This window comes from Neophocaena asiaeorientalis, unplaced genomic scaffold (genome assembly GCF_003031525.2).
Source record: "Neophocaena asiaeorientalis asiaeorientalis breed wild unplaced genomic scaffold, Neophocaena_asiaeorientalis_V1.1 scaffold1097, whole genome shotgun sequence".
In the NCBI taxonomy this organism is placed as follows: Eukaryota; Metazoa; Chordata; class Mammalia; order Artiodactyla; family Phocoenidae; genus Neophocaena; species Neophocaena asiaeorientalis.
The window spans coordinates 799,199-821,509 of NW_020174697.1; the positions used below are offsets into that span (position 1 = coordinate 799,199).

At 47.3% G+C, this 22,311-nt stretch overlaps 1 protein-coding gene across 1 annotated transcript; it reads left to right on the plus strand.

Moving 5' to 3' along the window:
* Positions 1-359: 359 nt before the first annotated feature.
* On the plus strand, positions 360-10,752 carry RAB33A (RAB33A, member RAS oncogene family). Its single transcript, XM_024758965.1, has 2 exons — positions 360-1,281; positions 10,165-10,752. Exons 1-2 carry the CDS (start codon positions 1,024-1,026, stop codon positions 10,618-10,620), a joined length of 714 nt encoding a protein of 237 aa, XP_024614733.1. The 5' UTR covers positions 360-1,023; the 3' UTR covers positions 10,621-10,752.
* Positions 10,753-22,311: the final 11,559 nt, after the last annotated feature.

Below are 22,311 nucleotides of genomic sequence, written 5' to 3' on the forward strand. Positions count from 1 at the left end.
CGGCAGCCAATGGGAGCCACTCTCCTGAACATTCAGAGGATGGGTGCTCGTGGTGTGATAAGGGGAGGTTGGCGCCTGGCACGCGCCCCCCTACATCTGACAAGTCTGTGACAGAAACACTAACTCCCCCTACACACGGACACCCGTGCCCCTGCCTACCTCTCGCAGCTGCGCGGTCCCCCATAACCCACAGCGTGTCTTGGCAGCGCCCTCCCCGGCTCCTTGGGGCGCGCGAGCGCACCTGCTTTCTCAATAAGACAGAGCATCGCTTTATCCTAAGGCTTGGGAGGGGGCTGCGGAGGCGCGGCGCAGCTGCCGGCCGCTTGGTGAAGGAGGTATCTCCGCCCCACCCCCCACCCCCCACTCCCGTCGAGTAGTGTCGCTCCGAGGCCGAGATGCTCCAGAGATGCCTGAGGGTGCAGCTCTCTTTGTCCTCCCCAGCGGTGCCGCTGACCTCGTGCGCTCCGAGAAAGTGGGGGTGGGGAGCCCGAAACCTATAAACCTATAAAATAAATGGGGGCAAGGAGAAAGGAAGACCATCCTGGGGTGGTGTGTGCGGCTCTCCCCACCCACCCTTTCCTCCCTAGGCTTCCTCCCTCCGGTGTGTCCCTGGAGTCCAGGCAGGGGAGGGTCTAGGCAAAGGTGCGGTGGCGGCCGCAGCGGCCTGGGGAGCGCGGTAGGATCGCACGCCCGAGCGTCCCGGCCCAGCGCACAGGCGCAAGGAGAACGCTTGCCCACTCTCCTCCATCTCTCCTCCCCTCCCTGGCTTTTGTGTCGCTGTCTCAGAGCTGCTAGGAGGGTGCGCTGGAGGAGGGGGGGCCTGGGGTGAGAGGCACCCCCTTCACGCGCGCGCGCGCACACGTTGCTGGCGCACGCACACACGCGCGGATACAGACACGCACACACACACACACACACATATACACACGCACAAAGCTCGCTCGCCTCGAGAGCACTAACGTGGCCGTTTTCTTTGTGTGGAGCCCTCGAGGGGGGTTGGGGCCCGGGTCCGGTCCGGGGGAGATGGCGCAGCCCATCCTGGGCCATGGGAACTTGCAGCCCGCCTCGGCCGCTGGCCTGGCGTCCCTGGAGCTGGACTCGTCGCTGGACCAGTACGTGCAGATTCGCATCTTCAAAATCATCGTGATTGGGGACTCCAACGTGGGCAAGACCTGCCTGACCTTCCGCTTCTGCGGGGGGACCTTCCCGGACAAGACTGAGGCCACCATCGGCGTGGACTTCAGGGAGAAGACCGTGGAAATCGAGGGCGAGAAGATCAAGGTGATCCAGACGGTCAGGTCCGGGAAGGGAGGGATCTGGGAGGGGGCCTTGCTAGAGGCGTTGCTCTAGTGGTTGTAAATGTCCAGCGCGTGGCTGCGTCGCCGCTTGCTGAGCCCAAGACCCTCGGCACGTCCTTATCCCCTTCGCCTCTCTCAGTGGCCCAGTACCCGCCTCACCCGTTTTCTGAGGGCGGGCGGGAGTGGCTGCATTCATGCCCTTTGCCCCTGCCTGACAGCTCCCACTAGGAAAAGCCTGTTTGATCCTATCCTTGACCCTGAGCCGGGAGCAGCGGCACCTGTGGGCAGAGGGCGGTATGAGGGATCTCCGTCCTGGTCTGTGGGATGGATCCCAAAGCGCTTTACACATCTTGAGGTCCCTTCTACCTCGTGGGTGCCAATAGGTTGCAAAAACCTGCTTTGGCTAAGCCCCCAGGCCTTGCGGGGGTGGGAGGAGATGGAACTCCATAGAGAATGAAAGCTGCTTTATTTTAAATTACAAGTTATAATTAAGTTTAAGGCTGATTTGGAATAGGAGTGGTGTGGGGTGCTTCTGGCACAAAGCCATGAGCCCTTTTAAAGAAATTGAGACAGGGTTACCTGCCAACACTTCATAATAGATTAAACTAGTTCTTTTGGAAAGTACCCCTTAAATGATATCTTCTTTATTTGTCTGGGTACCTAATGCCCATTACTCATTCTGTGGGTATTGTCTTCAGCAGGCCTTTGTAAAAATGCAGAGAAACTTATCTGAGGGCCAAGGGAAGTGTCTTGGTGCCCCTCTCTCTTTAGTTTGTCAAGTAGGCTAAGTACAGATATTCTTGTCTGACCATTTGTGCTCACTTTTGGTTCAGAAAAGGTAGAAACTCGATAGGACAGTAATATTTCAATGTGCAGAGGATGGAGGGAGGGAGGACATGGCAAGGGCAGCTTCATGTGTCAGAGGAGCAGAGGGGGCAGGGTTATGGGCAGGAAAGCCACCTCAGAAGGCACTGGGCACTGAAGACCAACTTCTTTAGACCCACAGCTGGCCTTTTCTTAATTCTTTTTGTCTTTTAATTAATTAATTAATTTTTGGCTGAGTTGAGGCTTCATTGCTGCGCGCGGGCTTTCTCTAGTTGCGGCGAGCGGGGGCTACTCTTCCTTCAGGGCACAGGCTTCTCATTGTGGTGGCCTCTCTTGTTGTGGAGCACCAGCTCTAGGTGCGTGGGCTTCAGTAGTTGTGGCACGTGGGCTCAGTAGTTGTGGCTCGTGGCCTCCAGAGCACAGGCTCAGCAGTTGTGGCGCATTTGGCTTAATTGCTCTGCGGCACGTGGGATCCTCCCGGACCAGGGCTCGAACTCATATACCCTGCATTGGCAGGCGAACTCTTAACCACTGTGCCACCAGGGAAGTCCCATAGCTGGCCTTTTCTTGAGCCTATGGTCGGACACTGTCGGGTGAAGGCAACCCTCCCTCCTGCTGGGTAAACAGCCCCAGTGACCACAGGGCCTCTCTTCTGAGTGATGTGGAGAGAAGGACTGAGTAACTGAGGAGAATGATGAAATGCTCTAAACTGTACAAGGTTCCTGACTCCTTCATTATTAAAGTGAATGTGTTTTAAAATGGCTTCAGAGACCAGGCCAAGGCACTAGATGTCAGGAAGATGGGCAGCTCAGTATTGGTAAGGGAGGGCTCTTGAAAACAACTGAGACCCAGGATCAGGAAGACAGGGCACTGTTTGGAAATAATGATCTTTTTTGCCCCTCGCATTTTGGAGGGAATTGCTACATTTCCTTTTAAAAGTCAAAGTAGGTCTCTGTCTCCATCCTTTCCTAGGGCTCTTATGTCAATATCTGCTTGGCTAGGACTTCTTTAATGTAACATTGTAAGACTCTGGCATTTCTAAAACATGCCTTTTAAAATCCCAACTAGAAATGTACTTATGGATGTGCTCTTAAACCCTCAAAACCTTTTGAATTTAATGCTATCGCTTGTTTAAAATCATGTCACATTGAGCCAACGAGTCCTCTGGATTTAAGGGAGGGGGAAATAAGTCCCCTTGAAATTTAGATGGAGGAAAAGGAAGCATTTGAGCGTCTAGGGAAGGAGAACAGGGGGAGAGGAGAGGAGGAAGCCAGAAAGTGGGAGGTGAAAACGAGTGGAAGAGGGTCACAACCCAATGGCCTTGGGGAAGTTTTGCAAAGATTCCTTCCCTTCTAACACCCAGTACTTGATCAAACTGGATTTTACAGTCTCTGCCAAAGATTCCGGACTTTTTCCCAGAGGGCAGAGCCTGTGACAATGTGACTCACTAGAAACAGAGCCCAGCACAGCACCACGTGCAGATAAGTGCTTAACACAGGCTTTTTTGGGAAGATGATATTTTCAAGAGGGCAAAACCTTGTGACACTGCTCATGGAGGAGCCCTCTGAGTGCAGATTCTGAAGGAGCTCAGGGTGGGGTGTGGGAGCAGCGGGATGGGGACCCTGCCTCTGGCACAGCTGCTACAAGCTCAGGGCCCAAGCCAGCAGGCGAGACCAGCATGTCCTTGGGGAGATGGCAGAGAATGGCAGCTAGCAAATGAGCTCCATAGGAGATGATTTTGCCCCATACTCCGGCTGGCCTGAAGTTTCTCAAGGAACAGGTACCAAAATCACGCTAGGAGGTGACTGCCTTTGGGGAAGAGAGAAAAGTCCCCAGGCTGAGGTGGCCCTAGACCATAGCCAGCAAGAGAAGGCTGTCAGGCTCTAAAATGCCAGTGCTCACAGGAGAGTGGCAGAGAGGTCTCAGCAAGCTCTTCTCTCAGTTCAAGAGTAGGGTGTGGCCTCTCCGGGGCTGCCCCCCTGTGTCCCAGGGTAGCACATACTGTCAACCCCTGCAGGGGGACGACTAATTTAGCATATTTGGGGCTACTGTCTTAATTACCAGGGCCATCCCTAGGGCCTTGAAGCCCCATTTGGTGTCTCCAATCAATGTGTCCCCCATGCCCTCACAAGATTTATAATCCAGTATTTCCTGGTTCACAAGAACATCAAGAAAAGCCTACAATAATCATAATAACGACAACAAGTTCTATTTATTGAAGAAACAAAGAGCACAGGCTAGGTGCTTCCCATGCACGATCTTATTTGGTCTTCTCAGCAACCCTATGAAATTAGGACTATTATTACCATTCTTGTTTTAGAGATAAGGAGACCAAAGTTAGACAGATTAAATAATTTGCCCCAAGGCACGTGGATCTGAGCTTCAGTCTTTGACTCTTGAGCCCAAGCACTTTGCCATCTCACTATCCTGCCTTCCCCGTGACAGGGCCAGGATTTCAACCTAGATTCCGAGCTCATGCTCTTTCCTACTGCTCTCTCCTCTAGCGGGGCAGTATCTGGCTGGGGGGCATTGTGCTCAGGGGGAGGTGGCATGCTGGGCAACCAGCCTTATGGTCTCTTCTAGGCCAGGGGCCCAGGGTTTCAGCCCCAGAACCCAGGAGCCTTCAAGATGTCACCTTCAGCTGCACCCCAGACGTCGAGCCGAGTACCTGGGTTTTACTTTTTGCACCTTGACTGCCTCACCTTGGGTATGAGAATCAGAGGATGTTCAGAGATGGAAGAGACCTTAGAGCATCTCTAATCCGACTTCCTTGTTTTACAGAGAGGAAACTGAGGCTCAGAGAGGGAACGTGATTGCTTAAGATCACCCAGGGCCCGGCCTACAACTCAGGTCTCCTAATTCCCTTTTCGGTGCTCTTTCCACACACCATGCAGCCTGGCTTAGAAGAGCATGTAAATCCCCACTCTGGGCCAGCCCCATCGTCCATCCAACCCACAAAGTTACCTGTGACAGGGACACGGTGAGACATCATATGGGAAAGCTGACAGTCCTCCCTGACATCAGCCTAGGAAGGATGGAGGCCTCCCCCAATCCCCAAAGGCAGGGTGGAGCTTCCCTTAATGACCATTAAGTGTCTGTCACCTTACAGGTTTAGCTAAATCATATTGCACCTGTCTCAGTCTAAAAGCATTGGAAAATGCCGACTGGGGCCTGTGTTTGGGGGTGGGCAGGTAGTAGAGGGGAGGCTCAGTTCTAATTTTTGAGCCATTCCTTGTAAATTTTCATGCAAGCACCCCCTGCTGTCCAGTTGGGTTCCTCCTATAGCCTGGGCAACCCTCTGCCCCAGCACTCCAGAACAGGCACGCTCGCTGCAGGACAGCCGAGGCTGTGGGCAGGTGCTGTTCGGGATCGTGGATTTCTCTTCCTCCACTGATCACTTGGAAAAACACCTTCGTGTGCTACATTACCGAGTGGCTGAGCTAAGCGTTCCCTCGGAAGCTGCCCGCAGTCAGAATGACGTCATGTCTTCCTTAGGGCTTCTGAGCTTCCATCTTCTGCCAGTTAGCTGAATGGTTAATTATCCAGCAGTTTTGTTGTTTCTCTGTCTCCCTTGCTGCCTCTCTTGCTGTGGGTGAGTTTCTCTTTGTTGTCGTCCTTTGCCATTCTCTGTGTCAGCCTGGTGTGTGAACGTGGTGTATCTTAGACGCAGATGGGACAGCCAGCTAGCTGAAGAAAGATTTATCTTAAACTTTTCCCGTCATCCACTCGGGCATCCTCCAAAGGTTACAGATGTATTTTCTCTCTCTTTCCACTTCTACCCCCCCTCCACCAGCCTCCAACAAAAGGACATTCATGCCTCATCTGTAGAAAGACGCTAGATATGTTCCCTAGGGATAAGAAATACCCATGTCAGCTAAGAGCACGTGCAGGGGTGAGGAACTTGCCGAAGCTTGCTCAGGCAGCGGTGGCCCTAGGAAAATGGTTTACAAGGCTAGATTTATCTTTGGCAGCTCCCCACCCTGTGCCCCTTGACTCTCCAGAGTCCCTGTCACTTTGGGCCTGCCCCCAGCCACCCATGGCATGTTGCTGGCCTTCCTCTCTCTTCCCCCTCCCCACTGACTGCGTTTGCCTTGGCTCGATCTCATCCTCAAGAAGCCAAGCTTGGACTTCCCTGGCAGGCCAGTGGTTGAGACTCCGCGCTTCCAATTCAGGGGACACAGGTTCAATCCCTGGTCGGGGCAGTAGGATCCCATATGCTGTGTGGCGCAGCCAAGAAAAGAAGCCAAGCTTTCTGCGCTTGCCAGGATGAGAACCAACGGATCCAAGGAGCAGTGCTACCAGGACAGGGCTCATGGGCCCTCTGAGACAATGGCAGCAGCTAATATTTGCAGAGCACTTTATATTGTGCAAAAGCTCTTCCTCGCATGTTATTTCATTTGGCTGGTCATTGACTCAGCTAGAAAGCTGAGGGGCTAGAACCCGGCTTTCCCAATTCCACATCTACTGCTGCGTCTCCAGCAGCGCTAGCCCAATTAGCTGTCTGGCCAGACTTGATGGTGGCGGTTTCAGGCCAGGGGCGAAGGGGGAGTGTATTAGGCACTGTGTCCTGTACTTACAAGGAATGCTAATCCTCACAGCATCCCTACCAGATTGCTGTGTTTATCCTTAGTTTCCAGAGGAGGACACTGAAGATAAAATAACTTGACTGAGGACACCTAACTAGTGGGACATGATTGGGTTGAGATTTGCACCCTAGTTGGTTTGACTCCACTATACCCCACTGGCCCTTGGAGAGAAAAGAGGATCCTGGGGGCATGTGTGTGGCTAAGGGGCAGGCGTCAGGTGCAGTGCCCACAGGAAGGGAGGACTGGGTGAGGGAGCGCCAGCTGCCAAAGGGAGAGGAGATGCTTTCATTGTCCGACAGAGGCCAGGGGCTTATGAGGATGCTGAGAAGGACAGGGACACTAAACCCAGAAACAAAATGAAGTCAGTCGTGTTCCAGCGAGCCTGACTGCCGTGCTGTCCCTTTTTGATGGCTCTTGAGGCCACAGCATTGGCTCTTCTGATTCTCTGCTGTGAGCAGCCTGCTTCCTGGCTCCCCTCTCACCACAGACAGGGGTGCAAAGAACTTGGGGTGGGGTTTCTAAAGAACTGGAATGAGAGCAGTAGTTGAAATTCCGAGCCTCTGAATAAAAGCTCCAAGGCTCCCCAGCCACTGGAAAGGCAAAGGAGGTCTCCAGCAGAGAGGGCCCTCCCTGCAGTCCTGGTAGCTGGGGTGGCGTGCACAATTCTGAAGCCACAGAAAAGCCAAACAGCCAAACTACTCAGCCCCAAACACCTCATACACTCCCACCCACGTTCCTGCTAGTGGCAGGTATTTTTAGAGCCCTGAGCTCATGGTGTTAAAGCATCTGCCACATGCCTGAGGGCTGGTAGGCATTCAGCCTTACTCAGAGGCAAGAGTTACGACTACCGGAGGGTGGGGGTGGGAGCCAAGTGGTAATGATATTCTCGCAGTATACCTGCCCTCTTCCCACTGACCTCCATTCCTTTCCTGGCCTGCTCTCCTCTTTCTTCCTGCTCAGAGCACCAGAGAGGTGGAAGAAATGAAAATCTCTTCTGTCTCTGCTTGCCGAAGCAAATCAGCCTTTGAGGACTTATGTTTTTCTGGGTAACCGAAGTCGAATGTTGTCTCCGAAATCACCTTGGCAGATACCTAGGATGCCAGACAGTAGTTTTGCTGGCTCAGGCCAATACTGCTTTTTGATCACAACGACGATATTGATGACAAGCATGATGACGAGTGATCTGATGCAGAAAAAGACTGCTTACAGTCTAGCTGGAGGGATGCCAAGAACACTGATGAAACGACTAGAGAACAAATAAATATATTCTAAATGGTGTGGTGCAGACTCAAAGTGCGATAGGAATGCCTAAGGAAAGAGGATTGAAGAAAAGTTGGAGAAGGTTTTAGGAAGAAGGCGCAGTGTGAGCCGAACCTGGAAGAATGGGTGAGGTTTGGATAGAGCAATGAGGGGGCAACCACTTCTGCAGGGGAAGCTGGACTAGCAGGACCAAAGGGACAGAGGAGAGAATGAAGCAGGTGCAGCTGAGTAGTTGCAAACCAGGTTGGGTGGGGTCCGATTATGGCAGACAAACGTTCCATTTTGATGCCACATGCAGTAGAGGGCTATCGGAATTGGCTGAAGTGGAGAATAATGTGCTGATACAAGCAGGGATTTAGGAAGGCTAGTTTGAAAGCGGTATGCAAGAGGCACTGGAGTGGAGACGTCTAGAGTCCAAAAGACTTTGCTGTAATCCGGGAGTGAGGAGAGGAGAGTCTGACCAAGAGACATGGAAATCTAAATAGGAGAAGGAGATGAATTCGAATGTCGTGCCAAAGGAACATGGCGGCCATCTCCATTGAGGAGATGAAGGGAAGCCTGGACAATGAAAACTGACGTTCACAATGATGACTCTGGGGCCCTGTAAGATCTTCATTCGGCAAAGAGATTCAATTATATTTACTAGATTATACTTACTGACTGCTAACTCCAAATAAAGGCTATACTTCGCTTTAAGAACCATAGTAGTCAATTAGTGACCATAATCGCATTTTCTTTCATAACTGAGAATTGTATAAGGCCTTGGGGCTGTCGTTCTCAGCATGATTTCTCTTGTCCAAGACTTTGGATGTATAACAGGAAATAGATTGGGCTGAATGTGTTTAGACTCCAGAGTATCCCCTGGGAGTTGTATCTTTACATACGTTATTCATTGGCCTTATCCCAAAAGCTGAGATGCAGAAGAAAAATCCAGTGAGCTAAATTACCTTTTACATAACAAAGAAGTGAACTTAAAATCAATTGAGCCACACGGTGAGATTTTAACACTAACTTTGTTTGCTTTAAAAAGTCATGAAAAAAAAACCAAACAAAACAAAAAAAAACAAAGTGATGTATGCATGAAGTAGAAAATTTGGAAAATACAAAAAAAAAAGAAGAAAGTAAATATCACCTAAGTTCCACTGTTCATAAATAACCATTAATGTCCTCGCATATACACTTCCAGTCTTTCCTATGCATTTGTCTATGTTTAATGTTTTTAAAAAAAATTGGGACCATAGCATATGAAAAATTTTGTTTCCTACTTTTTTCACTTACTTATATTTTATGAGCATTTTCTACACCATTTATTCTATGAAGAGGTTATTTTAATGGCTGCATAATAGCCCATTGTATAGATATATATTGGGTTGGCCAAAAAGTTCATTCAGGTTTTTCATAACATCATATGGAAAACCCCAAACGAAATTTTTGGCCAACCCAATACATACATTTTAGCTGCTCCTCTCCTAGGAGGTTGTTTCCTGTTTTTTTGTTTTTTTTTAAAGTGATTAAGATCTTTGTGCAGAATTTTGACCACATATCTCTTTCTTTTCTTTTTTTGCTCCCCCCCGTTTTATTGAGATATAATTGATGTACATCACTGTATAAGGTTAAGGTGTGCAGCATAATGGTTTGAGTTACCTATATTGTGAAATAATTACCACAGTAAGTTTAGTGAGCACACATCATATCATACAGATACAATAAAAAGAAAAGGCCAAAAAAAGAAAAAGTTTTTCCTTGTGATGAGAATTCTTACGATTTATTCTCTTAACAACTTTCATATATATTATACAGCAGTGGTAACTATGGTCATCATGCTGTATATTATATCCCAAGTACTTATTTACGTTATCTGCTATTTCTTTTGTATAGATTTCTGGAAGTGGGATTGTAGGCTCTAAGAGTTTTGTACATTTTTAAGGTTTTTGACAATATTGCCACATTGCCCTCCAGGAAAGTTGACCAATTTACATTCCAGTTTTTCAACTAAAAACCTTAAGAAAGACTTAATAAACCCTGAAAGAAACTTCTCTCTATATGTTGATAAGTCCATTCTGCCAATTTGTCAAAGAACCACTTCCTGTGTCAGGGCTTGTCACCTCATTTTCATAATGTCACAGAACCATGTTTTCTCCTATCTGTTCATGTTTCGCTTTCTGACTCCAAATACGGGTCTTTGTATCTTCCAGGTTCAGGTGTGGGACACCGCCGGTCAGGAACGCTTCCGAAAAAGCATGGTCGAGCATTACTACCGCAATGTGCATGCCGTGGTCTTTGTCTATGACGTCACCAAGATGACATCCTTCACCAACCTCAAAATGTGGATCCAAGAATGCAATGGGCATGCCGTGCCTCCACTAGTCCCGAAAGTGCTTGTGGGCAACAAGTGTGACTTGAGGGAACAGATCCAGGTGCCCTCCAACTTAGCCCTGAAATTTGCCGATGCCCATAACATGCTCTTATTTGAGACATCGGCCAAGGACCCCAAAGAGAGCCAGAACGTGGAGTCAATTTTCATGTGCCTGGCTTGCCGATTGAAGGCTCAGAAATCCCTGCTCTATCGTGATGCTGAGAGGCAGCAGGGGAAGGTGCAGAAACTGGAGTTCCCACAGGAAGCTAACAGTAAAACTTCCTGTCCCTGTTGAAACCAAACGGTGTAAATACAAGAGCAATTATCACTGGAGGTTTTTTTCTTTCCCTTTTTTCCGTGCCTGTGTAACACCGACACCTGCTTGTTTCCATACAAATTGATATTAAAATAAAATTTGTATAGATTATCATATGCCTTCATGTCTTGCTTTCCTCCAAGAAGACATTTCTGATTGTGATAAGTAGAAGAGGCAGCTCGCCCTGCTAGAGAGGCACACTCCCTACCAGCCTTCTACGCTGCCTGAAATGCTCATCCTTTGAGTCACTTCTTCAGGACTAATTCATTCTCTCACATGATGTCATCAGTGGGCAGAAACACCTGGAGGGAGTGGAATACAGGACAGATATGCGGTTCTAGAGAGCCAGTGCAGGCAGAGGGATAGAGAAGTTTTGAAAGGAGACATTGACTCATCATTATTTCCTAGGGTCCTTGGATGTCGAGAGTAGGCTGCTCTCTTCTTATTTCCCAAAATTTAAACATAAAAATACAGGTTGCCCAACAGGCCCAGTTCCTTCCAATGCTGTTAGCTCCTGCTTCCCCATTTTTCACTAAGCAGCCCTTGATACCAGAAGTATTTCTTTCCCCCTGCCCTTTCTTGAAGAGGGCAGGGTTCAAGCTAACATAGGTCTATGATGCCCCCAGATCTTTGTTGGAAGAAATGTAACAGGAGGATTCATCCCCTACGTTCCAAGACCCTCTGATTTAGTTGTGAGAACAATGTACACACTGAAACTACTTGGGAACAAAAATTAGACAAGAATATTACCAAGTGCAAGACTGTGCTATGGAAATTGAGAGCATCATATACTCAACATCAGGGAGGAGTCACCAAAAAAGTCATTGAACTTATTTTGGTTGTTGAATAAAGTGTAATATTTGGATTGGTAAAGAGGAGGGGAGTGGGCAAAAGTAGGGAGGCAGGAATGACCCTGGGGCTTAAGCAAGAGCACAGCTAGGAGTCTGGCCCACTGACAGCTGAGCAGCCCACACCTCAGGCAGGACAGTTTATTGCTTTCTGAGCCAGTGGGAACTCCTGGTGGCTCTCCCGCAGAAGTCCTGTAGGTATTTCTTGTACATCTGGCCCTATGGATGTGAAGGCTCCTTGTCCAATGGTTAAAGAAATTAAAAGTGGCTCTGAAGGCATATCTATTGTACAACAGCCCCAGGTAGATTTCTTTGCTTGGGGGTGCTCCTAAAGGCAGCCCTCTTGTTGGAAGCCCAAGAGGAGGGGAGGGGGTCCCAGACAGATAGCCCCTGAGCACTGTCCTCTGATAGGCAAACGCAGCTCTGGCCCTGCCCCTGACAGCAAAGGGTAACAGATGTGCTTCCCACCCAAACAGCCTGTCTGCTTCTGTGCCCCTCACTGACTACTTTCCCACCCAACCCCACTCCCGTCTGGTCTCAGCCTCGGCCCAGCCGCCAGTCTGGTTCTCATCACTTTGTTTCTGCCTGGATCCTGGCTTTTGGAGTCTTCCTAGTACCCCCATTAAGGCTGTGTTTGCTGACCGGTTGTCCCCACCCAACGTCCTGCCCCCGACTCTCACCCGAGGGGCTGGGGTCCTGTTGTCTGTTGGTGAACCGCCCGCTGAAGCCCCTGTCGCTGTGCTTCTCCCCGATGGAATACCCCAGGACCTTGTCTCAGACTTCAGATGCCGACTTCTTGCCCAGGATACGGACTACTGTTGTGGCATCTTTTGGCTCTTGTGACCTGGCTGCAGGGCCGGGCCACCTCTCAGTGGCTGCGGGGGCACTTGTCCATCCTAATGGATGCATTTTAGTCCGGGTCCCGGCCCATCTTGGTCACGCCCCTTTCTGCTTTAACAGGATCAAGATGACAACATTCCAAGTCCACTGACCAGGATTGCCTCTGACACCTTTCAGGCATTCAACAAATGTTTACTGAGCACCTACTGTGTGCCATTGTTCTAGGCCCCGGGGATACATAGGTGAACAAAATAAAATCCTACTCTCATAAAGGAGACAGACACTAAACAAGAAATGAGATATATAAATGAGATCGTTTGAGAGAGTGATAAGGACTCTAAGGGCCATAAAATGGGGTAAATGGACAGAAAGTGAGGGAGGTAGGGGGAGGGCAACATATTAGATAGAGTGGTCACAAGAGGCATCTTTGAAGAGAGAACATCTGAGCTGAAACCTAAATGAAAGAAAGCAACCAGCTGTGAGGGAAAAGAACCCGAAGCAGAGGAAACAGCAGATACCAAGGCCCTGAGGCAGGGGTAAGGTTGGTGCATTTGAGGAACAGAAAGGGGGCTGGTGGGGCTGAGCAAGCAGGGAGGAGAATGTCGGTTTATTTAAGTGCAGTGGGAAGCCAGTGGAAGGTCTTAGCATCATCTAGATTCAGTAACCTTTGGGAAGATTCAGCAGGTTTACTGACTGGCAAGAGGGAAAAGCCTCCAGTTTTCTTAGCTCCTCTGAGAGGAATAGGCAGCCTTCCTGGGTGTGTGGGCCTCATGGCTGTCCCTTCCACGCTGGCTGGTCCCCACCTTAAAATCCAGACTTGAAAACTGCCCCCAGACAATTATCTTTTGGTAATTGGTACCGCCAAGGCTCTGGTAGTTTTGCTGCCCAAAGCAGGCACTCACCAATCCTACCTGCCTGTATCTTCTGCAGCTCACCTGCCCAATCCCATCCCTTCCTGTAGGATGACATTGCTCTCACTCAGGCACCTGGGGACAGCCAAGAAGTCAGGGGGTTCCCCACTGTGGCCCCAGGAATCCTGAGAAGCTCTGGGCTCCATCCAGTCTCCCAGCCCCAGAACTTCCTGCTGGCAGCAGCAGGGTGGCATGGTGGCGCCCAGGCCTCCCACAGACTGAGCAGGAGGACCTGGGAATGGGCTGTTCCCAGAGTGCACAGTGAGGAAGGGGACTCAGGAGGCCAGAGAACGGTGACACCCTTGTTGCTGTGAGGGTGGTGAGAAGCGGGGGGCTTCAAGAGACGCAGGCCTCAGTAAAGCTCTGCAACGATCCATGATGGCCAGTATCTCCCCTCTACAGCCCCCCTTTACTTTCCAGACCTGTACCCTTGAGTGTTCAACAGAGACAGGACCTGGAGAAATAACTACGAACATTTCAATGCCTAGTGGATACCAGACCCTGTGCTAAAACACTTTATATTTTTTCACTAGCTCATTTAATCTTCCTTCAACCCTGTGAGGTAGGGATAATACCTTCCATTTTACCGATAAGAATATGGGTGCTGACCTGTCCAAGGTAGTAAGTAGTGAAGGGAAATTTGTCTTGAAATTTGTCTTACTTCAAGTCTAGGCTCTTTCTATGATACTATACTGTCTTTCCAGCTGGTTCCAAGCTCCAGGATTTCTCCCCTTGCAGGGATTGTGGGTTTACTCCAGCCAGTCCCCCTGATCCACAGAGGCTTGACCAGGAGGCCACTCAATATCCGAGAGGCCAGACGGGGACATTCATCCCTGGATGGGACACCCCTAACCACATCCTCCAGGAAACCCAAGTGGCTGACAGAAGAAGTATCAGCTCTGGGCCAAAGGAGTCCCTGAGATGTCCTTGGCTTGGACAATAGCTAGGAACCACACATCCGGCCAGACTCCGCAGCTCAGCCTTTGGGGGCTATAGGATCCTGTTACTGGGACCCCCAGCACCACCCTTCCCCCAATATCGGAGCATTTGCTCAGGCCCCCGATTCAGCCTGAGGACTGGCTCTGGCTGAGTTCAGTGTGGCTGAGAACTGTCTCAGCAGGGTCCTTCAGTCAGAGAGACCAAGACCAAATGCTTCTCTGAGCACCGCCACCTGGAGCGGTGCTGGGGAGGGAGACCCAGGCCGGAATAGCTGGAGAAGCCCACCCACCAAGTGTAGCTGACTGCAGCCCACCCTGTGTGCATGCGGGGCGGGGATGGAGGGCTTGGAGACGTGCTGGGAGCTCCCTGGAAAGCAAGGCTTAGCTTCTCCTGCAACTTTGAGCGGCAGATGCAGAGAGGGGTCAGTGATTATTCTGTTATAGCATCTGAGGGGACAGAGTTGCTGCCTTAACTTATAGAGACCTCCCTCCACCCACCATCCCTCATCCTCTCACTGGGAGGGGCCTTGCTCCCTCTGGAAGGGCTGGCCTAGGCCCCACTGGTTTCACACCTAGTTCTGACTCCATGACTGTCCATGTCCCTAAGGGCTGGAGCTGCAGCAGCAGGACTGAGATAGGAATGCCAGAGATTGCCCTAGATTAGCAGTTCCGAAACGCTGGTTCTCATCTGACTGAATGAAATCCGTTGGCACCGTGTTAAAGTATAGATTCCTGGGGCACCACCCTGGACATTCTGATCTACTAGATCTGGGGGCAAGGCCCAGGAATTTATTTTTTTTTAAATATCCATAGTTGATTCTGATGTGCCTCCAGGTCTTTCTCTCTCCCCCGCCACCCCCAGGCTTCTTGATAAACCCTAAGATCTGCAACTACCTTTCCTGAGCCACGCCTTCAAAATTAGTGGTCTAGTTAACATGGAATCCAGCCTGGTGAGGTGGATCCTTTCCTAGGATAAATGAAACTGTTCCAGTCATACCAAACGTCCTTGGGCTGGGCATCTGAAACTAGTAGGCAAGAGCCTCTTAACCATGAGAGGCCAATGAAGAACTAATTCGGAGCATAAACAGCTCTGCACTATGAGGACCACTCTGGACGCAAGGTTGATAATTCAATAGAAATGGCATGTCTGTTGTGCGCCCTCTGCTGGTAAAATTAGTGAAGGCTGGAAAGTGTTTACTGGTAGTTTCTTTTTTTAAACATCTTTATTGGAGTATAATTGCTTTACAATGGTGTGTTAGTTTCTGCTTTATAACAAAGTGAGTCAGGGAAGCAGCTGCATAGCACAGGGAGATCAGCTCAGTGCTTTGTGACCACCTCGGCGGGGGGAGATATGGAGGGTGGGACGGAGGGAGACGCAAGAGGGAAGAGATATGGGGATATATGTATATGGATACCGGTAGTTTTTCTAATGGGTGCTGACCATGTCCTGGCAAGGAAGCCCATACAGAAGGAGCTAATCCTGGTCCCAGTTTGGGCACTTAAGACACTGGAAACTAGAAAGGTTACTAATTAAAAAAAATATTGAGGTGGACTTCCCTGGTGGCACAGTGGTTAAGAATCCGCCTGCCAATGCAGGGGACACGGGTTCAAGCCCTGGTCTGGGAAGATCCCACATGCCGCGGAGCAACTAAGCCCGTGCGCAACGACTACTCAGCCTGCGCTCTAGAGCCCACGAGCCACAACTACTGAAGCCCATGCGCCTAGAGCCCGTGCTCTGCAACAAGAGAAGCCACCGCAATGAGAAGCCCGCACACTGCAACGAAGCCTGCTCGCCGCAACTAGAGAGAGCCTGCATGCAGCAACGAAGACCCAACGCAGTCAAATAAATAATTTTAAAAAAATATTGAAGTGTAATTGATATATAAAAACAACATATTGACTTTATACAATTTGATGAGTTTGGACATATGCACACACCCCGTGAAATCATCACAGTCAAGGTAATAAACATATCCATCACCTCCAAAAGTTTCTTTGTGCTCCACGTTTTTGTGTCAAGAACATTTAAAATTTGTTAAGAGGGTGGATCTCATGTTAATGGTTACTTTTATAAGTAAGCTACCTTCACTAAATCACTGGGGCTTAACTCTCCTAAGGGAAATCTGTGACCCCTGGTGAGAACTATGAGCCTGGCAGCAGAGAGGGAGGGGAGACATTGAGAAGCACCTCACCTGTCCAGGAAGATAGATTTTGAATCTATCCAAGGGAAGTAACCCTGGGAGCCTTAAGAGAGACCCCTGGGGTCACAGGGCGAGACCCCTAAACCATGACACAGTTGAAGTAGACAGAAATGGACTTCATGACCTGAGCTGACTCTGTGGTTGGTCCTTAGTCTCTTCTCCAGTAATAAAGTAAGTATTGTGACCGGCCGCGTTTAACCTTTTTTTTTTTTTAACATCTTTATTGGAGTATAATTGCTTTACAATGGTGTGTTAGTTTCTGCTTTATCGCGTTTAATCTTAAAGTATTGGAGGAAGCGTCAGGTAAAAGCACGGATAAGAAACCTGGCTTACCTGATCCTTACTCACCAATTCCAGGTGGAAACCTCGATGCTTCAGATAAAGGGGAAGTACACAGGTATAGTGGTCCTGCCTATCCTTCCAGGGGGATCATTCCATGGCAAGGATGATATCAGATCTAGCCTAATTTTCAATCTCTATACCTCCAACTCAAATAATGACAATTATTAATGGCAGCTAATCTTTATTGTGTACTCTGCACTGCTAAGTACTCGGTTATGTGCTTAACATGGACTATCATGCTTGATCTTCACAGTAAACTCTGAGGCACAGAATGATCGAAGCAACTTGCCCAGACTCACACTGTTGCCCAGAGTCAGAGCAGGGGCTAACCCAGGTCTGTCTAACTGCAGAGCCAGAACCACAACGCTAACTTCTCTTTTTTTTTTTTTTTTTTTTTTTTGCGGTATATTTCTTTCAAGCCTGGAAGGAAGCTGTGCTCCTGGGCCTGAGACTAATGGCTCTACTCCTGCTGCATTCAGGACTAAGTAGTAGATTAGTTGGGAGTTGATCCTAGATGCCAGGGCTTGATCTGGTGAAATCCCTCTTAGCCCAGGGGTAGGTCCAGAACCTGGGAGTAGGGGCTGAGTAGGTACCTGAGGACTGAACTGTCCTCCTAGGAAGAGAGGGCAGGGGGATGGAAAGGCTAGGAATGGGCTGGCTCTAACAGTTGGAACTTTAAAAAAGAGATACTTTAGAAGAGCTTCTTGCACCATTTGAGAGATGGGGAGAAATGACTTTCATGAACCTTTCCAGTTCTCCATTCATATGGACAACACCAAGAATAGTGTGGCTGTGCGCTAGCTTTTCTCGATGGCCGTACGCATTTTAAGCCAGCTATGAAGATAATGACGTTTTAGGCCTTTGGATAAGGGTTGCTTCCTTGTCTGCAGATCAGAAGTCTGCTTTGAAATTGTGCAGATCTTCCACTAGAGAAAATGCTCAGATTTGACCAAAGCTGGGGCAGGGAGGATGGTGCTTCCGAGTCAGTACTTCCTGATACCATTTTATTTTCAGAATAAGTAACCTGTTTGTTCCTCTGTAAAATGGGATTGAAAATCATCTTTACAGGGTTTTTTGAAGATTTAAATAACATAGCATGTGAAATGTAGTGTACGGGTAAACATTTGTATATTATACTTTATTCAATTCCCCTAATATAAAGGGCATTAGGAAGAAACAAAAATGGAAGACTATTCAGGTTTTTCCAGATCATTCAGTCTTAAAAATAAAGCAGTATTGAATAAATTCTTCTCTTAAATTATTCAGAAATGAGGTAATTTGACCACAAAGCCACTTGAAAGTTACTGAGATAACTAAATCAAGTTTTTAAAATAATTAATTAATTAATTAATGTTTGGCTGCGTTGGGTCTTCGTTGCTGCACACGGGCTTTCTCTAGTTGTGGTGAGCGGGGGTTACTCTTCCTTACAGTGTGTGGGCTTCTCACTGCGGTGGCTTCTCTTGTTGTGGAGCATAGGCTCTAGGCGCGCAGGCTTCACTAGTTATGGCACCCGGGCTCAGCAGTTGTGGCTCACGGGCTCTAGAGCACAGGCTCAGTAGCTGTGGTGCACGTGCTTAGTTGCTCTGCGGCATGTGGGATCTTCCCGGACCACAGCTCGAACCCGTGTCTCCTGCACTGGCAGGCGGATTCTTAACCACTGTGCCACCAGGAAAGTCCCTTAATCAATTTTTAAAATCACTTCAAATTGTGGTCTTTAGGACATTCGAGTCAATCAGTAAATAGACAACTGGTTAAATAGCCTAATTTTCTAAGCTTGAGATATTTATTGATTTACCCAAGGATTCCTATGCTTTGAGGCTCTGAAGATTTGCTAGATAGAAATACCCCATTCTGCTCTCAACATTTTATCAAGAAAGAGAAACGTGTACAACTTCAAACGTTCCTTCTGTTCTATGTTATAATTAATCTATTCAGGTAGATATACTGGAGAAAATGGAGGACAGGAAAGGAGATAAGGGGCAAACAGATGGAGCAATTCCCAGGTTGAATGAAAATATCCCTAACTTCTGAGAAAAGCAGGTACTTTTGAATCATTTCAAAGTCCTACTAAAGGAAAGGCCACTTTACTGCTGGTATTTACAATTATACTTTTTCATAAAATTACTGGTATTAGATAAGAAGCTGAGATTCCTGGAAATGAATTCCTGGTGATAATCATTTAAAAAATTCCTGTAAAGATGGGATTCTCTCAGCACAAAAGGAATGTTTTCCCCCAAAGCAAATTGGATTCTGTACTCATTTTTAACAAGGCGGTGTCTTTTCATTGTCTTGACAGGAAAAGCCAGAACTACCCTCATTTCCGACATTAGACAATTATACCACATGTAATTGAAGCATTGTGATAAGATGTCATCCACCCTGCAGTCTGGAGGAATGTACGGCAGGACATCTGAACTACAAGCCAAAGTTACGGATAACCACAGTGCTGACGGATTGCCTCTAAAGCTGTCAATGAGAAGATTCCACTGATGTGTAGTTCCCAGGGTCTCCTTCCAGCGGTAGCAATAGTAGTAACAGCAGTGAAAGCAATCACGGCAGGAGCAGCAGCAGGAATGGCACTAATGTTAGTAGTGCTAGGGTAAGCAATGGCATTTATCAAGGGCTTACTTTTTGTCAGGCCAGTGCCAAGTTATTTATATACACACACACACACACACACACACACACATACACTTTTCACTGATGAGGAACCTGAGGCGTGACAAGTTTAGGTAATTCACCCAAGGCTACACAGCTGGCTAGGTTCAAACCCAGGATTTAAACTTAGGACTGTCTTATTTCAAGCCTGAATTCCCTTCATACCACCATATATCCCAGTGGTATCGATAAATAGATATTTTTCAGTATGAAGGATTAAAAACAGTAGAAGAGGGGCACAGTAGCCTCTCCAAGTTGCTTGATGACAACAAGATTTTCCACGTGGTCGAATACCAAAGTGACAGGAGTGAGGCTATGGAAGGATCTCAAAATCAGAGAATCGAGGTGTGTGAATATGAGTATGAGGTGAACCACGGTGTGATCAAGTACAAGGCAGTGTAATTTAGGAGAAATACCCTAATACTATTTATCAAAGACAGTTATGACTCAAATGAACCTAGGAGCGTTCATACATGTTCCCTAAAAATAGAAGTCTGGTGAGCTTGAGACACCAAAAGCTAATGGTATGCCTACCTTTAGTACTCTGTGCTTCAGCCATGATTCTCAAGAGAGACATACTGGGTCAGGAAAAGAAAGTTAACAGAAATGATTGTGAAAGTGGTATTGGAAGGTGGGAATGAAAAATAGGGAGGAGGTTGGTGGGAATGTAAATTGATACAGCCACTATGGAGAACAGTATGGAGGTTCCTTGAAAAACTAAAAACAGAATTACCATATGACCCAGCAATCCCACTACTGGGCATATACCCTGAGAAAACCATAATTCAAAAAAGAGTCATGTACCAAAATGTTCATTGCAGCTCTATTTACAATAGCCAGGAGATGGAAACAACCTAAGTGTCCATCATCGGATGAGTGGATAAAGAAGATGTGGCACATATATACAATGGAGTATGACTCAGCCATAAAAAGAAACGAAATTGAGATATTTGTAGTGAGGTGGATGGACCTACAGTCTGTCATTACGGAGTGAAGTAAGTCAGAAAGAGCAAAACAAATACCGTATGCTAACACATATATATGGAATCTTAAAAAAAAATGGTTCTGATGAACCTAGGGGCAGGACAGGAATTAAGATGCAGAGGACATAGAGAATGGACTTTAGGACGTGGGGAGGGGGAAGGGTAAGCTGGGAGGAAGTGAGAGAGTAGCATGGACATATATACACTACCAACTGTAAAATAGATAGCTAGTGGGAAGCAGCCGCATAGCACAGAGAGATCAGTTTGGTGCTTTGTAACCACCTAGAGGGGTGGGATAGGGAGGGTGGGAGGGAGGGAGATGCAAGAGGGAAGAGATATGGGGATATACGTATATGTATAGCTGATTCACTTTGCTGTACAGCAGAAACTAACACAACATTGTAAAGCAATTATACTCCAATAAAGATGTTAAAAGAAAAGAAAAGAAAAATGGGGAGATTAGGGTCATTCTATCTGAATAAAATGAAGGTAGAAATAAAATCAGGAAGTTTAGTAATAGACTAACAATAATAGTAACAAAGATGACTTACACTCCTGGGTGCCGGTCACTGTTCTAAGTGCTATATACATGTATTAACTCGTTTAATTCCCTCAACCCTATGAGTAGGTGCTGTTATTTGCATTTTACAAATGAGGAAACTGAAGCACAGAGCCCAGAGTAAAATATCTAGTTGCTGGTGGGACAGGAACTCCAACCTAGGTAGTCTGCTGCAGGCCCTGGGCTCTTAGCCACCCCACCGAACTGCCCCTTTAAGGTACAGGGAGGCTTTACTATGCAGTTTGGGATCGAAGCTCATAATCTTAGTATCAAGGAAAATCTCTTGAAGCTGTTTAAGTAGGAAGTAAACTTTACAGAGTAAGAAACTCCTTAATAGATAAAAATTGGCTGAAAATAGTAATAGTTTCAAGAAAAGTAGGCAAATGTGTAGATTTGATAAGCATGAGTTACAGAGAGAAGTTAGACATAATTTCAATAAGAGTCTGAAGCCTCCTGAGTTTGAAACAATGTAAAGTGACCATATACTCCAACACAAATTACTAGTCTCTTCCAGTTATGTATTTCTTATACTTTACGACCACAATCATGAGCACACAAGTTTCTCCTGATATAATTTCCAAAACCATGAAAACGGATATTGCTAGCCTCCAGTTTCATACTCCATCTTACAAATGATTCATGAACGTGAATGAAATGTCTAGAAGTTCATCTTAGTCAACACTCTCACCCAACTATTTTTTATTTCCCAGTTCAGAAAATCTAATGATTATTCTAGGTCAGCATTCTCCATACTGTATCTTATGGAGATTAATGTTTAGAAGTTATTAAGTATTGGGGGTGAAATTCCAGAGTCAAATAAATGTCTGCTAGTTTTTTTCTTAGAGAACCATAAACCACATGTAGCATGAAAAATCCCACAATAAAGAATCTATTTAACTGTAACCCAGCATTTCCTAAATTTATTTGACCATGGCACTTTTATTATGCAGATCATTTACAAATTACGGACAACTCTAGACCCAGATCCCTTCTTTTGCAGAAATGGACGAGTATTACTTTTACAAGAGTACATGTAGAGAGTTAACCATGACTAGGAATAATTGGGGTATTTCATTCTCTCAATGTATAAAAACTCTGTTTCTGCTATTGGGGAGAGTGGATGTGACATTCTGAATTCACTTTCTTCTAAGAACAAATTGTAAGTGATGTTTAGGTATAACAAAAATACAATAATAAAATCCAAGAACTCCAGAACAAGTTAGTACCCACATTTTACAAATAGGGCATCTGAGGTCAAGGATACTGCCACTTCCCTGGTGTTCTTCTCACATCACTAGCCACGCTTCAGTCTCCTCTGCTGATTCCTTCTCATCTCTCTAACCGCTTATTGTTGGAATGCCCCAGGGCTTTATCTGTGGACCTTGTCCCT